Below are 16,555 nucleotides of genomic sequence, written 5' to 3' on the forward strand. Positions count from 1 at the left end.
TATGAGTGTGTTATAAAGGAGGTTTTAGCGAATCGAATATACAGTGAATCATCAGCACTTTATGTGTTGTGTGGTCACAAGGAATACAGTTCCCCCACTTTGGCTTCAAATGAGTCTAAGAATAGATGGGTTTATGAGATACCAGTGTGAGAAGGATCAAATGTATGTATCAATATTTCATTGCCAGGTATTCTCATGTTTGGATGGTTAAAGCTCCACTGAAAGTAGAAGGAAAATTACAGCTTTCGGAAGTGTGCAAGGATAGCATGCATGCGAAATGGCAAGGATCACAGGCCATGGTTTCTCTTTAAAGGCTTAAGAGATTTTTGAACATTAAAGAAAAGTTGATTTAATGGTTTGCTTTTTCCCACTCAGATTTTGGCTCGCAGACTGTCATCAAGTACTAGAGACTGTTGGGCTGGCAACACAGCTTTATAGAGAATTAATATGCGTTCCTTATATGGCAAAGTTTGTAATATTTGCCAAAATGAATGACCCTGTGGAATCAAATTTGCGTTGCTTCTGCATGACTGATGACAAAGTGGACAAAACTTTGGAGCAACAAGAGAATTTTGAAGAAGTTGCAAGAAGCAAAGACATTGAGGTATCTCTCTTACTCATAGCCGACTTCGTCCTTGTAAAGGAAGTGTGTTTTCCAAGTGGGAACAGGTCCTGCAAAAACCACTATACACCTTAAAAATCAAGTTTCACAGCAAGGCTGTGTCAAAAATTTCCTTGAAAAGGAGTCAAAAAATGACAGGGCCAGGGGAGAGCATGAGGACCTGTCTCCAAATGGATGCCCCAGAACAGTCTGCAGTGGGGTTTGCACTCACTGCTGTAAAGTAGCCTTGGTTGGGCTTTGCAGACTACTCACCTGGAGCCATCTCATTGACCCAGGAGACACAGTCATGAGTAGGGCTATTTTGTGGTGAATATGTAGTCATGAGCACATGGTTTCCTGAGGGAAATGTTGCATCTTACTGCAGAAAAGGCACTCATGTAACTTGTGTCTCCCAAACTGCCTGCACTCCATACCTTGCCACAATGAAGTGATTTTCTGATTTGTTATTGAATTTAATCTGAATGAGTACTTATAATTTAACATCATATACTTATATGCATGAATCTACTATGAAAAGAGGTTTTATTGACTTTTATTTATTGCTTTGATAGGTTCTGGAAGGAAAACCTATTTACGTTGATTGCTATGGAAATCTGGCCCCTTTGACTAAAGGAGGACAGCAACTTGTTTTTAATTTTTATGCTTTCAAAGAAAATAGACTGCCATTCTCTATCAAGGTAAAAGGAAAACAAGCCAAATAATTCTGCTGGCTTGCCTCTCCCGTACATCCCCCCCTTTGATAACACTATTTCAGCCTGATAGGACTAACTTGCCCCAAGGATGTAGGTGTCATTGTTCAATATGTGAGTAACAGAAAGAGGGTGTTTCTCATGAAGCCACAAAAGAGCTGGGACCAGAATACCTATGGTATGGATTCACAGCCTTTTATTAAAACTGTATCTCAAGTTAGACCTCCAGAATATTACAGTTAGATTACTGTTTCCCAGGGACCAAGCAAAGGAGGTGCATTCAGTAGCATACTGTACAACAGAACAGCCTTTAAAACGTGTGCAGGCTGTTCCTCTCTAAATTACCATGAATGCATGCTCACTTTCCGTAGGCTTATAGCTGCTGTGCAAAAGATGGTTTTAAGCATTTTGGTGAGCACACATATAAAACATAGCAGAAAAATTTGAAGGGGAGAAGAAAACATCTGTTGGTGATATCCCAGTATGAAACTCTCTGAGTTAGACTCACTCAACATGTTGTCTTGTGTGGATTTACCATCAGAGAGCTTCAGGCTGATCTACCTCTTTCAAGGTAACATCTTTTCTCCTTCAGCACCTAAGGCTAAGCTTCAGCTCGGTAGCATTGGTCTTTACCCATTAGATCGCTTCTTGTGGAAAGAAACTCTCCAGAAACCTCCTCTGGGTATCTGAATTACTACGTGCTACTACACTGTATTAAAATTTTCTCTTCTAGGTAAGAGACACCAGCCAGGAACCTTGTGGTCGATTATCATTTTTGAAAGAACCAAAGACTACAAAAGGACTGCCACAAACAGCTGTTTGCAACTTGAATATCACTCTCCCAGCACACAAAAAGGTATTTGTTAGGAAAAGCAAACATTTTCCTTAGGGTTGGTTGGTTTTATTTTTGCTCCGTTAGTTTTTTGTCCCTTTTTTTTCCTGCTAGTGGTAAAGATACCTTGTGAAATGCCAGTAATGAGAATGCTTTCGAATATGATTAAGGCTTTTTAAATTTATGTTTTATTGGTTTCCTGTATGTAGAGTGCTTTTAAAGTCTCTTGTTACTGTGGTGTCAAGTTCGTATAATTTTTATGATTCTGTTTACAGCTCATGCTTCAGCCTGCAAGTCATAGGTTTATGCTTTCAGTAATGTCACGTGTTGATTTGCATTGGATGTAAGATTTTTTCTTTTCTTTTGTGTTGACATTTTGGATTTGCTTTGCCTTATAAATCAGCTTGCATTTTGTGCTCCCAATTTGGTCCTTTTCATATCCTGATATTCTTTTCCCTGCTGTCCATTATAATATTCCTTGTCTCTGCAATGCATCTTGGGACCAAAAGGAAACAGAGTCAGATCAAGATGATGAGGTAATATAAATACTGTCTTCTGTTTTTATTTCCTTCAGATTTAGTGAAGAAAAGTAATATGTTATAGAAAAAACAGGCAACTACTTTCAGCTATGGCACTGAATGATACCTGCAGAATAACTATATCCTCAACATCTGATAGTCTGTTGCAAATAGTAGAAGTGCATATATGTGGAAGAAACATGATTATGTATTATGAAATTAAACCAAGCACTGAATAATAGCAGTCTAAAATTTAACTTTTTTTTTTTTTTTCCTGAAAATGGATATAATTATAAATGTGACACCAAGACCATTTTTTGCAAAAACCAAGAAGATTTTAGTGGATAGGGTTTTACCTCTTGGAGTAATACTGCCAATACTTCGGTAAACTGTGTTTCTGAGAAGAAAAGTATTGCTGAGGCCACAATAGTGACATATTATATTTTACTCCTGAAAATAAACTGGATTCTTCTGAAAAATCAGAAGAGCCAAGAACCATTTATAAATATTGTGTACAAATCTATTTTCAGATAAACCTCAGGTATTTGCAGCTTAAAAATCCACTGTTTGCAGGAAGCTGCAACATTAGATTGTCAGGAAATTGAGTAGGTTTTACTTATTAGAGGTAGTAATAAATGAGGTCACCTTATGAAAGGAAGTACATAGAGGTATCCCTTTTATCTAACTGATAAAGTTTTCTTCTCTTCCTGGTGGCAAATAAATAGCAGTACCCACCTGCTGATTAAAATAATAATAATAATGAAAAAAAAATAAACCCAAAACAAAACGTCCTTACATGTTAAAAAATAATAGCAACCACATTGCTTTGTCTCTGCAGGATTTTTTCCCAGTGTGCTATTATATAGCTATAACAATAGTTTTCTTTCTAAACAAACTGTATTTTTAGCCACATAATCAGATGAGATGGTCTCTGAAGGACTTTTTATATCCAAGTTGGCACACTAGCAGCTATGCCACTGAATGCAGCAACTTAGGATGTAATTTATTAGTTAACAATGGTAGTCTGCTTTCTAATCTGCATCTTTGCATTTTGTGCCTATTAAAAAAATCCCCTCCCATGCCTTTTTTTGTCCTTAATGTATTCACTTTAAAGCCAGTGTGCATTGTGATGTATGTGCTTTCAGGACAAACTAATTTGGGGACAAATATTTGATCAGTCTAAGTTGTACTCTTCTGAATGTTTTATGTCTGTATCTGTAGTCTTTTGTGTTGATCTGTTTCTAGCCAAAGGTGCTTTATTTTACAGACAATGAATAATATCATAACATTTCTAGTAATGTGAAGCAGTTTGTTAAGTGATATTGGGATAATATGGTATTGAGATACTTCAAGGTAGGATCATGAGCTACATCTGCTATCTAAGCTCTTCTATCTCATAAGCAGAGATGTTGTGAGCAGGAAATGAACCCACGGGGTTATCTCTTAGGATTGCAGTCCTTCCTCTGCTTGCTTCAGAAAGGTAGTCATTCACAGCAGGTTTTTGCCACCTCCAATAGCCACGCTCCCTGCTCCACAGCGCCTGATGCTCATTACATGGCAGACAGGAATGGAGACCGGCTCTGTCCCTTCTCTGCCTGCTTGCCCAGATTTGGCTTCAGCATGCCTTCCTGAAGCTGAATGGAAACATCTATTCTCCCTTGTGGGGACATGTACCATAAAATGCAGCCCATCACGCTGAGGTTCTATGATTGTTCTGTTCAAATGGGGAACAGCGATACAAAAGGCACTAAACAGTATTGTTTTGTTGCAGACGGAGAAAGCTGATCGGCGCCAGAACTTTGTCTCACTTGCTTTACGTAAGCGCTACAGCTATCTGACTGAGCCTGGAATGAGTGAGTTGTTCTTACCAAAGTACTAAACCGTATATAGATGATTTTTCATAAGAAGAGACATTTTTTCTATAAACGTTGTATTTGGTGTCACCCTTTAAAAAAATGCAAAAAGAAAAAAAAAAAGCTACCTAACCCAAAACTCTTGGATGGGCTGTGAACTCTAGCGTTGTGAGAGCTTGAAGAATCCTGACTGGCAAATGACATGTGTTAGTTAAGTGATAATATAGTAATTTTTAAAAATGCTATGTAGCTCCAGAGTAGGAGGATTGCAAACTGCTTTCAAAAAGTCTGTTCCTCTTCCCTTTGGAAGATTAGAGAGAGCTGCTGTAGAAGGGAATGTTCTGCAAAAGTTTGGCAAGGCTGGAGAATGCCATTCAGATAAACACATAAATGTTTAGATGCTTAGCCAAAATGGATTCTCTCATATTTTATATTTTCCCTCTTCTTTCTCCTCCCCTTCCCTTTTTCCTCTATTCCTTGCAGATGCTTTTTATTCCCTGGCACCACCCATTGCTTCCTCTTAAACTTAAGTTTCCCTTGACCAGACCAGTGGCTCCCCTTCCCTTCCCTTCCCTTCCCTTCCCTTCCCTTCCCTTCCCTTCCCTTCCCTTCCCTTCCCTTCCCTTCCCTTCCCTTCCCTTCCCTTCCCTTCCCTTCCCTTCCCTTCCCTTCCCTTCCCTTCCTTTCCCTTCCCTGTTAAATACAGTAATGTATTTGGCTTAGCTTTTCTTCCCTCACCTCTCCTCCTGGAGGCTGACTGCTGTTGTTCCTCATTCCCAGGCTTTTTCTTGCCTTTTTTTTTTTCACCTCATGACTTCTCAGTTGCTACCCTGCAACAGACCCTTTGATAGAATTCCGTAAAATCCATAGACAAACTTCATCAGGTCTTGGGAGTTCCCACTGGATGGCTGCTGTTTAATTATCCTATAAGATCTGTGGCTTCTTTGGATCAGATGTGCTCCAGAATATATTACACTTCTCAGGCCTGGAAGAAGACTTCAAGCATATAACATCTGAAGAAGCTATCAGATCTGCTGAGACATCTTGATGGACTGTTAAGGTATTGCCAAAGGCTTGATGGGAACTGAGAGAGAGGGAAAGGAAGTTGCTTGAAAGGTGTTTGATGACTGTGTATATTACTTGCAATTAGTTTTTCTGGCCTTATTGGGGGAAAATATAAAAGGTAGCCTGATTTATTCACCAGAGGTCCATTAAGTTTCATTTTCAAGATGTGTAGGGGAAAGAATCTAAACCCACTTAAGATGAACTCAAAAAAACCCCAATGGGTTAACATGGTAGAAGTTCATGACTGTTCTTTAACTATTCTATCCCTTTTGGCAATGGTTACTACTTAGGGCTGTGAGCTGCTCAAAAAGGTTATGCAAAAATGATTTTATTCTCCAGGAAAGATCGTAGATAGGGGTTTGGCCATCAGCCTGAGCATCACCTCCTGTGCAGGCGTAGCATGTAATCAGCAACTGGCTCTACACCTGCACAATGCTGGTGTGAGGGGAGGATGTGATCTTGGAGGTGCAACTCTTTCAGAGAACATATATACACAGAGCCAAGACTGCTGCTGTGCAGGGTGTTTGCTCCAGTGATTGGATATGAGTGATGAACCTCTGCCTATTTCCAGTGAATTTGATGGCACAGCTCCCACTGTGTTCAGTAGCCAAAAAGGGCTGTTATAGAAAACCACTCTTTAGAATATTATGCCACTCTAAAGTCTTGCATGGTTGTGGGGATTTATTTGCTGTTTCAAAATAGTAAAATTGCACAGTTGCCTGCTGTTTGAGTTATGTCATAGCTGTGCACACTGGTGAATTACTTCATTTTCTTTGTATTGGTGGTTCTTCTCAACTGCAATAAGGAGCACAGAAAAGGCTTCTTTTAAACATGTCTGAATCCATGATTTAAGAGGAGAAAGAGCAGTTAAGAGGGGAGCCTGTTGGTTTGATTGCCTTACTAGCCACTTGTGATAGACTGGCTCATCACAGATCAGCAGGGTCTCTGTAAAGACATTACCAAACACAAACTGCTGAACAAGTTGTTTCGTTGTTAGTTTTTTTCAGAATGATTTTTGAGTTTGTTTCTTTGACTTGGGACTGTATGAAGTTTTGGTGAATGTTAGCAGCTGCTGCTAATTAGTCTTCATAATAATGTCTAGCTCCTTAAATAAAGTACACTATGTTTTCTTCTTTGAGGGGAGGAACAAGTAAGTTTGTGCTTAAAATAAAATTTCAAGGGAAAATGGATGTTTCTTGACATAGGCTGTGCCAGTCAGGCCTAGTATTCAAGCTCTCGTCAACCTAAATGTTCTCATACTGCAACACCTCCAGCCATCCACATTGCCTTCTGGGCTTTGATTGGCTTCTATAGGACTAGCACATTTCTCCTTGTAGGATATGGACCTGTGGTATACTGAATATTCACAATTCTGTAAGAGTGCTAGTTCTTTAAGTTTAGTATTAGCCTTGTTAGGCTTCTTTCACTGTAAGATACTGTCTGTCTATAAGACAGGTCAAGCAGGTTTGACAAATTAGTAGCATAACTTCAGAGAAAGGTATATTGAATAAGTTTGGCTATTTTAGCTCCATTTCTACAGCTTTTTTTAAAAAAGCCCTCTAAGTTACTTCAGTGTCAACTCTCTGAATGTTATTGCTGTATCAGAGGATATATATACTGCAATGGAATTCCCAGAAATACTGTGTTCTGGCATAACTACCTCCTGTGATGCAAAATGTGGTTGATTATGATTTTCTTCAAAATGCCTATGAATAAGCCGAGTGTTCTGGGGGTTGATAACAGTTAACAGGTTTGTTCTTGACAGGAAGTTTTTGCGTAATATATTGTTCGTTGACTGCTTTTCTAATGTTACCTTTTGAGAAATGTAAAGTTGAACAGGTCTGTCTTTGAGCTGATACAAGAAATCTCCTCAAAAGGTACCAAGACACTACATCTTGTAGAAAAAGTGTACTCTTCTTTTAATGGCCTCTTGTGAAATAATTTTGTAAGGTTTACATATTTGTGCTTAATACAGCAAAAACCAGATATTAATCTGTGTGCTCGTTTTGACATGATATATTGTGCATGAATACAAACTGATTCAGTTGCTTTGCTTGCTCACGTTTATCATGTATCATATTTTCCATATTTTATGTATGACATGCTTCTTAAAATCATTTCATATAAAGTTTTACTTTAGTTTTTACCAAACAAAAGGAATATCGCATGAGAAAGTAATGCAAAAGTTCCTTTTCTTTCTTTTTATTATTTTTTTTAAGATATCGACTCAGAAAAGCTCTTGCTCTTATTGGCTTTGTGAGTGTGAAGCATATCCGAATTGTGCATGGGAGATACAGATTTGAATTTATTCCAATTGCTTCACAGTTTGCACATCAGTTGCCTGTCACTTAAAGGAATTTTGGGTTCTGCATGAAATAGTTCTGAGTGGCTTAAGAAAAAAAAGATTTTAGCTACATAATGTCCTTTTTACTCAAGTTTATATTTTGTATAGGTTCAATATCTGACTAGAACAACAACAACAAAAATTATTAAAAGGATAATTCTCATAGCTGTGCAAAGCAGAAACATACCAAAACAGGCAAAATAGAACTGATATATGAATATTTCAGAAGTAACAAATCAGAAAGTCAATAGGAATTAAGAGAAGAAATTTTGATGTGGTTTTATTTTTACCTTATGGATTCCTTCTTTGTGTTTTCTGTTCTTCATTGTTTGCAGATTTAGTTGCTACGTGCTGTCTTTCATTTCACTTTGTTTTTTGGTTTGGACCAGTCATCAGTATATGGCTCATTCCTATTTATTTCTTTCATTTTTTAAATCTTCTTTTGCCTCCTTCATCCTAACTCATGCAAACAATTGTACTTGCTTTTTGTAATATTACAACGTTTACTGACCAATTTTCTTCTCTGGTCTCTCTGTTTTTCAATCATTTTTGTTGATTTTTATGTTTTGATTTTAATTTAACAATTTAAGAAACAGTTGAACGGAGTGCAGGAGCAACAAGATCCCTACCTGCTACTTACTCATACAAGCCATTCTTTTCAACACGGCCATATCAGTCATGGACAACAGCTCCAATTACAGTGCCTGGGCAAACTAAATCAGGCTTCACTTCCTTATCAAGTTCTTCCTCTAACACTCCTACAGCTTCCCCACTAAAATCAATATGGTCTGTTTCTTCTACTTCTCCAATCAAATCCACATTAGGAGCTTCTACCACATCTTCAGTTAAATCTGTTAGTGATGTAGCATCTCCAATTAGATCGTTTCGGACAATCTCTTCACCAATAAAAACTGTGGTATCGCAGTCTCCATACAATATACAGGTTACTTCAGGCTCTTTCGTCAGAGCTCCTGCAGTCACAGAAGCTGCTAGTCTAAAAGGGCTGGCATCCACTACCACATTCCCCTCTCGGACGTCTCCAGTGACTACAGCAGGATCTCTCTTGGAGAGATCATCCATAACCATGACGCCTCCAGCATCCCCCAAATCCAACATTAACATGTACTCTTCAAGTTTGCCACTTAAATCGGTCATCACATCAGCATCTTCACTTTTATCATCCCCTCTAAAGTCAGTGGTGTCACCTGCTAAGTCAGCAGTTGATGCTGTTTCTTCTTCTAAAGTCATGATTGCCTCGTCTCTTTCGTCACCACCAAAACATGTAGCTGGGCACACAGATGTACCGTTGCTTAATGGATCTGTGTCACCTCTGAAATACCCATCTTCTGCCAACTTAATCAATGGATCCAAAACTGCAGCTGTTTTTCAAGACAAGATCACTGCAGCTGCACATTCTGCAAGTTGTGCTGCTAATGCAGTTGCTGACACAGCTGAGAAAGTGTTTTCAACAGCTGCAACAATGCCATTTTCTCCACTCAGGTCATACGTGTCTTCAGCACCATCAGCTTTCCAGTCAATGAGAACTCCTCCGGCAGGTGCTTTGTACACAGCCCTTGGATCACTATCTGCAACTACCTCATCAGTAACTTCATCAACAATAACAGTACCAGTATATTCTGTAGTCAATGTTTTGTCTGAACCAGCATTAAAGAAGCTCCCAGAGTCGTCTTCACTTACAAAATCAGCTGCTGCGTTACTGTCACCTATTAAAACATTGACTACAGAGGCACGCACACAGCCTCCCTTTAATCGAACTTCATCTCCGATAAAATCATCCTTGTTTTTAGCACCCTCTGCTCTCAAATTGTCCACACCATCCTCCTTATCCTCCAGTCAGGAGATATTGAAAGATGTTGCCGAAATGAAAGAGGATCTAATAAGAATGACTGCAATATTGCAGACAGATGTCACAGAGGAGAAACCGTTCCAACCTGAGATACCAAAAGAGGGTAGAATTGATGATGAAGAGCCCTTTAAAATTGTTGAGAAAGTAAAAGAGGACTTAGTAAAAGTTAGTGAGATACTGAAAAAAGATGTGTGTTTAGAAAGTAAAGGGTCTGCTAAAGTATCCAAAAGTGATCAAGGACACCTGTCTGAGGATGACTGGGTAGAGTTCAGTACAGAGGAGATTGATGAAGCGAGACAGCGAGCTTTGACAAGCCCTCCTATACCTGTTCCAGAGAAGGTCCAAATTAAAACTAAAACCATGTCGGAAAAGGATTATAGCTTGTCAAAAGTTATTGATTACTTAGCAAATGATATCGGTAGCAGTTCATTAACAAACATAAAGTACAAGTTTGAAGAGGGGAAAAAAGAAGGTGAAGAGAGACAAAAACGCATTTTAAAACCAGCTATTGCTTTGCAGGAACATAAACTTAAAATGCCTCCAGCCTCCATGAGGCCTTCGACATCAGAAAAGGAGTTATGTAAAATTGCAGATTCCTTTTTTGGAACAGATACTATTTTAGAGTCTCCAGATGACTTTTCTCAACACGATCAAGATAAAAGTCCCTTATCTGACAGTGGCTTTGAAACAAGGAGTGAAAAGACACCTTCTGCCCCACAAAGTGCTGAAAGCACAGGGCCAAAACCACTCTTCCATGATGTACCCATCCCTCCTGTCATTACAGAAACAAGAACTGAAGTAGTTCATGTTATCCGCAGCTATGAACCATCATCGGAAGAAGTTCCAGAGCAGAAAGCAGAGGAGCAACCAGCATCTAAACCTACCCCTACATTTACAGAGCTGGAGCAAAAACCTGCTGGATCTATTAAAGAGAAGGTTAAAGCTTTTCAAATGAAAGCCAGCAGCAGTGAAGATGATGACCATAAGTGTGTCCTTAGCAAAGGTGTTCGAGTAAAAGAAGAAACTCATATCACTACAACAACTAGGATGGTTTATCATAAAACTCCATGCACTGAAAGCACATCTGAAAGAATTGAGGAAACAATGTCTGTTCATGACATAATGAAAGCCTTTCAGTCTGGACGTGACCCTTCCAAAGAACTGGCAGGTCTGTTCGAACATAAATCATCAGTAACATCTGAGGTTAGCAAGTCTGCTGAAGCTTCACCACAACATGCAGAGAAGGACAGCAAAATGAAACCCAAACTGGAGCGAATAATAGAGGTCCATATTGAACAAGGTAATCAGGCTGAACCTACTGAAGTCATTATTAGAGAAACCAAAAAGCATCCAGAAAAAGAAATGTATGTGTATCAGAAAGACTTACCTCGGGGAGATATTAACTTAAAAGAGTTGGAAAAACATGATGCTTTTCCTTGTTCAGACGAACAAGGTCAGCAAGAAGAAGAGGAGCTCACGGCTGAAGAGTCACTTCCTTCTTATCTGGAATCCTCTAGAGTTAACACTCCCGTGTCCCAGGAAGAAGACAGTCGCCCTAGTTCTGCTCAACTCATGTCTGATGACTCTTACAAAACACTGAAGCTTTTGAGTCAGCACTCAATAGAATACCATGATGATGAGTTGTCAGAACTAAGAGGGGAGTCTTACAGGTTTGCTGAGAAAATGCTTCTTTCAGAAAAGCTAGATGTGTCACATTCTGATACTGAGGAGTCAGTTACTGACCATGCTCTACCCCTTAGTGCAGAGTTACAGGGGCCTGATAAACGATGCAGAGAAAAAGTAGCTACCGCCCCCAAAAAAGAGATTATCTCCAAAATCTATAAAGATGTATCTGAAAATGGTGTAGGTAAAATATCTAAAGATGATCATTATGATAAAGTGACAGTATTACACTACACTGGAGATGTTAGTAGTCCAAAACATGCGATGTGGATGCGCTTTACTGAGGACAGATTAGACAGAGGTAGAGAAAAGTTGATATATGAAGACAGGGTGGACAGGACTGTTAAAGAGGCAGAAGAAAAACTGACTGAAGTATCGCAGTTTTTTCGGGATAAAACAGAGAAGTTGAATGATGAGCTACAGTCTCCAGAGAAAAAACAGCATAAAAAAAACGGCAAAGAAATACATTCTAGCCAGAGCTCTGCCAGCAGCAGCCCTGAGAAAGTTCTGCTTTCTGAATTACCATCGTCTGTTGACGAATGGAGTAAAGTGAAGCAGTATGCACATGATGGGAAGTGCTTTCCCAAGGTGGATGAAAGAAGAGCATCCAGTTTGCCAAGCAGCCCTGAAAAAAAGATATTTGTGCAACCTGCAGAGGACTCTAAACAAACTATGGAACACAAAGGAAGTGCTCAGCAAGCTGGAGTACCTGAGGTTCCACAGACTGGATTTCAGCTGAAGCAATCAAAGCTCAGTTCAATTAGGCTTAAATTTGAGCAAAGTATAAGTCCAAGGAGTAAGGACGTACCTCAAGAAGAGAAAAAGCTGGATGGTCAGTCCAAAATTCCAGTAAAGAAATTGCAAGAAAGTAAGTTACCGGTGTATCAGTTTTATTCCAGAGAGAAACACGCAAAGCAAGTAGAGGTCATTGATGGAAGCACAGCTTTACAGAGAGAGGTGAAAATACAAGAAGACTTTGTTCCAGGTAAAGGGAAAGCTATCGAAGACTTCCATACTTCAGACACACAAAAACAAAGAACTGAAATGAGTAAAGGCGTTCCAGAATACTTTCCAGAACCACAGGCAAGAGAGCTGGCATATGGCTCAGACTCAACAACGAAGGGACACTGGGACAAAAAAATCTATAGGACGTGGGAAAGTCCTGGAACTTCTAATCATAAAACACAAAAGGAAAAACTTTCACATGTGCTGGTTCCAGATACAGTAAAAGAAAACCATGTTGATCATGCTGAAGCTAAAACTGACCAAAAAAGTGAATTTGTCACTGTGACAGAGCACAAACTAGCAACAAATGGAATTCATTCAGAAGAAGTGAAGGAACTGACTGTAAAATCTCCCTCAAAAAGGGTTTTATACAGAGAATTTGTTGTCAGGGAGGGGGAACGTAATGGTGAAGTGGCTGATAAAATATCCCAGAGGAAAGAAGAAATTGCTGTGTCCCATATTCCAGTCAGAATTGTTGAGGAGAAGAGAACCATGCTTGATGGTCTATATGAACTTTCAGCTAAAGTATCCCAATCAGCTATGATTAAGGAAAAAGTTGAGAGGCAGATTGATTATGTGGAAGATGAAAAAATAAAGCATTCAGAAATCAGAAAAGTTACCAAGCAGCAGAGCTCAATAGGTCTAAGTCCTCCTGTTGAGGAAACAGAGACATCCCCTAGCAAATCACCAGATTCTTTAGAATGTAGTCCAGGAAAGGAATTTCCTTCGAGTGAGTTAGTTGACCCTGCTGCCAGTGATTACTTGGATAAAGTTGCACCACTAGTGAGCACTGAGGGAGTAAAAGAAATTAAGACTTTACCTGTTTATGTCAGTTTTGTTCAAGTAGGAAAGCAATATGAGAAAGAGGTGCAACAAGGAAATATTAAAAAAATTGTCAGTCAGGAGAGTAAGACAGTACAAGAGACAAGGGGGACATTTTACACAGCTAGGCAGCAAAAACAACCTCCTTCTCCACAAGGTAGTCCAGAAGATGACACACTAGAACAAGTGTCCTTTATAGATAGTTCTGGTAAAAGCCCTTTAACACCAGAAACACCAAGTTCAGAGGAAGTGAGTTACGAGTTTACATCTAAAACACCTGACTCACTAATAGCTTATATCCCAGGCAAGCCCAGTCCTATACCTGAGGTGTCTGAGGAGTCAGAGGAGGAAGCAGATGCTAAGTCAACATCTGTAAAACAGGCAGAGGTTGAGGAACCACAGATTGACAAAGCATTACTTACTCATATAAATAAGGACTCTAACAAAAGACCAAAATGTAACAGAGTTGCTTACATTGAATTCCCTCCTCCTCCACCACTGGATGCAGATCAATGCGATTCAGAAAAGAAGCCTCATTATTCCACTGAAAGTGAAATGGAGATGACAGAAGTGAACTTGCAAGATGAACATGACAAATGTCAACTAGCTGAACCTGTCATAAGAGTACAGCCACCATCTCCTGTGCCACTAGGAGCAGATGTCAGTGACTCCAGTGATGATGAATCTCTCTATCAACCTGTTCCACTTAAAAAGTATACATTCAAACTGAGAGAACTGGAAGATGACCAGAAAGAAACCTCAAAACCCAGAGCCCCTGAAAAGATTGAGAAACAGAAAGATTTAGGACATCCCACTTCTGGGAAAACTAATGAGCTTGACGTTGGGCTTGATTCACCCCAGAATGATGTAGTACAAAATGGGAGTAACAATGACCAGTCTGTCACAGAGTGTTCCATAGCAACCACTGCAGAATTCTCCCATGATACTGATGCAACAGAGATTGACTCTCTTGATGGTTATGATTTGCAAGATGAAGATGATGGTTTAACTGAGAGTGATTCTAAACTTGCAGGTCCGGCAGTTGAAACCAAAAAGGATGTATGGACTACAGAAGGCATTCTAAAACAAACTGATCGCTGCTTTAGCCAGAGTAAGCTTGAAGTCATTGAGGAGGAAGGCAAGGTAGGCCCTGAAGAAGACAAGGCACCTTTGAAGGGTCCGGCTTCTGAAAAAGCCGGGGATAAGATCGATCAGAAGTCAGGGGCACAGTTTTTCACTTTGGAAGGCAGACACCCTGACAGGACTGTATTTCCTGATACATATTTCAGCTACAAAGTAGACGAAGAATTTGCAACACCTTTCAAAACAGTGGCCACCAAGAGTCTAGATTTTGATCCATGGTCCAGTAACCGAGGTGACGATGAAGTATTTGAGACTAAATCAAGGGATGATGAGGCTAAACCATTTGGTCTGGCAGTGGAAGACAGATCTCAAGCAACAACACCTGATACAACTCCAGCCAGAACTCCAACAGATGAAAGTACGCCAACTAGCGAGCCCAACCCCTTCCCATTTCATGAAGGGAAGATGTTTGAGATGACTCGCAGTGGTGCAATTGACATGAGCAAGAGGGATTTTGTTGAAGAAAGACTCCAATTTTTTCAGATTGGTGAGCATACTTCTGAAGGGAAGTCAGGGGACAAGGGGGAAGGGGATAAAAATACAGTCACTGCCATCACACAGCCACAGGCAGGGGACAACACTGTAGAAAAAAACCTAGAGAGACCAGTAGAAACAACAGCAGTTGAACATAAGCCCATCATCCAGGCCAGTGGAGATTGCATGGAACAAACACTCGGTAGTAACTCACTGGAAAAATCATCGGCAGCAGTAAACGCTTCTAAAGTCGATCCCAAATTGCGCACACCAATTAAAATGGGAATTTCTGCTTCCACCATGACTCTGAAGAAAGATGGCCCTGGCGAAGTGACAGATAAGATAGAAGCTGTGATGCCAAGTGGTCAGGGATTAGAAAATGAAAATGTAGCAGTGATTGCAAGTTCAGCTTCTAGCCAGACAAGCTGTAGGCAAACAGAAAACACTGATTTTCCAAAAGATAATTTTAATAACAACAACAATTTGGATTCATCTGCTGTCCCTACAGATGATATTACCCAAAATGTAGTGCTAAAAGAACATTTGGAACCGAAATGTTCCCTCCAGAAAGCTAATCAAGCGAAAAGCTCTTCAGGAAAAGGTACAGGGACAACACAAGGACACAGAGTCAGAGATAAGCAAAAACCACATGGAGAGCAGCAGAAGTCAACAGAGTTGATAGGGGCTAGAGGAAAATCAAAGCTTCCTGTTAAGGCCAGCTCAGTAAAAGAAGTCTTTGCACAAAATAATCTCCAAAGCAATACAGGGAGTAAAGTGAGAGGGGCTAGTAAGCCTGACAAAGCAAAACAAAATAATTCTTCTCCCTGTCTAGAAGCAAGGTCTAGGATTCCTGTAAAAAATACACATAGGAGTAATCTAGCTAGAAGAACTCCAGCCCTGCCAAAACAAGAGCAGGTAGAGAAAGAAAAGCCAAAACAACTTCCTTCTAAATTACCAGTAAAGGTAAGATCTACCTCCGTCACCATGACAACAGTTAAAGTAAAAAAAAATCAGCTTAGGGAGGTATGTAAACATTCTATTGAATATTTTAAGGGAATTAGTGGTGAGACATTAAAGCTTGTGGATCGTCTATCTGATGAAGAGAAAAAGATGCAGTCAGAGGTCTCTGATGATGAAGAAGACAGTACATCAAGGAACACATCCTTATCAGAAGCTACTCAAGTTTACCAGCCTTCCATTACATCGAAGTCTGCTAGAGACATGAGAACAGAGGCAGCATCTATAAAATCAAAGATTGAAAAGGCCGACAGTGAGAGGAGGAGGAGTAAGAGGACTGGTGAGAATGAAGGCAGTCAGGTTTCTGGAGCTCTCATGGCTCACCTCGTGGAGATCAAGCCTAGTTTGTAAAACTTTCAACTTGTTGATCCTAGTGCATGAACTGTTGTGATTGCCTGTGGAGTGACTTAACTGTAGTGTTCATTCTGTCATTGTCATCTGTATGTGCTGTCTTATACTCTTCTTTTTTCCTTCAAACAAATCCTGTACTGTAGAAAGCTAGTGAAGCATGCAAAACATTCATGTAACTCAAAAAATTTATGTAACTCAGAAATTGAAAGATTTCTTTTGTGACAGCAAATTTATTCTGTCAAAGTAGAGAAAATGGATATAACCTGCTCT

The 16,555-nt window shown here is 39.7% G+C and overlaps 1 protein-coding gene across 2 annotated transcripts in view; it reads left to right on the forward strand.

The window, feature by feature from the left end:
- ANK3 (ankyrin 3) overlaps positions 1–16,555 on the forward strand; it is a gene marked incomplete at both ends in the record, with an annotated part of 206,550 nt that overhangs the window by 167,604 nt on the left and 22,391 nt on the right. For both annotated transcript variants that reach the window (XM_080621696.1, XM_080621697.1), the window contains 6 exons: positions 376–604; positions 1,174–1,299; positions 2,045–2,167; positions 2,653–2,679; positions 4,433–4,514; positions 8,520–16,214. In XM_080621696.1, coding sequence (XP_080477822.1) covers positions 376–604; positions 1,174–1,299; positions 2,045–2,167; positions 2,653–2,679; positions 4,433–4,514; positions 8,520–16,214 — 8,282 coding nt within the window. The remainder of the gene's footprint in view (positions 1–375; positions 605–1,173; positions 1,300–2,044; positions 2,168–2,652; positions 2,680–4,432; positions 4,515–8,519; positions 16,215–16,555) is intronic.

The sequence above is a fragment of the Psittacula echo genome (assembly GCF_963264785.1).
Source record: "Psittacula echo genome assembly, chromosome: 6".
Taxonomy (NCBI): Eukaryota; Metazoa; Chordata; class Aves; order Psittaciformes; family Psittacidae; genus Psittacula; species Psittacula echo.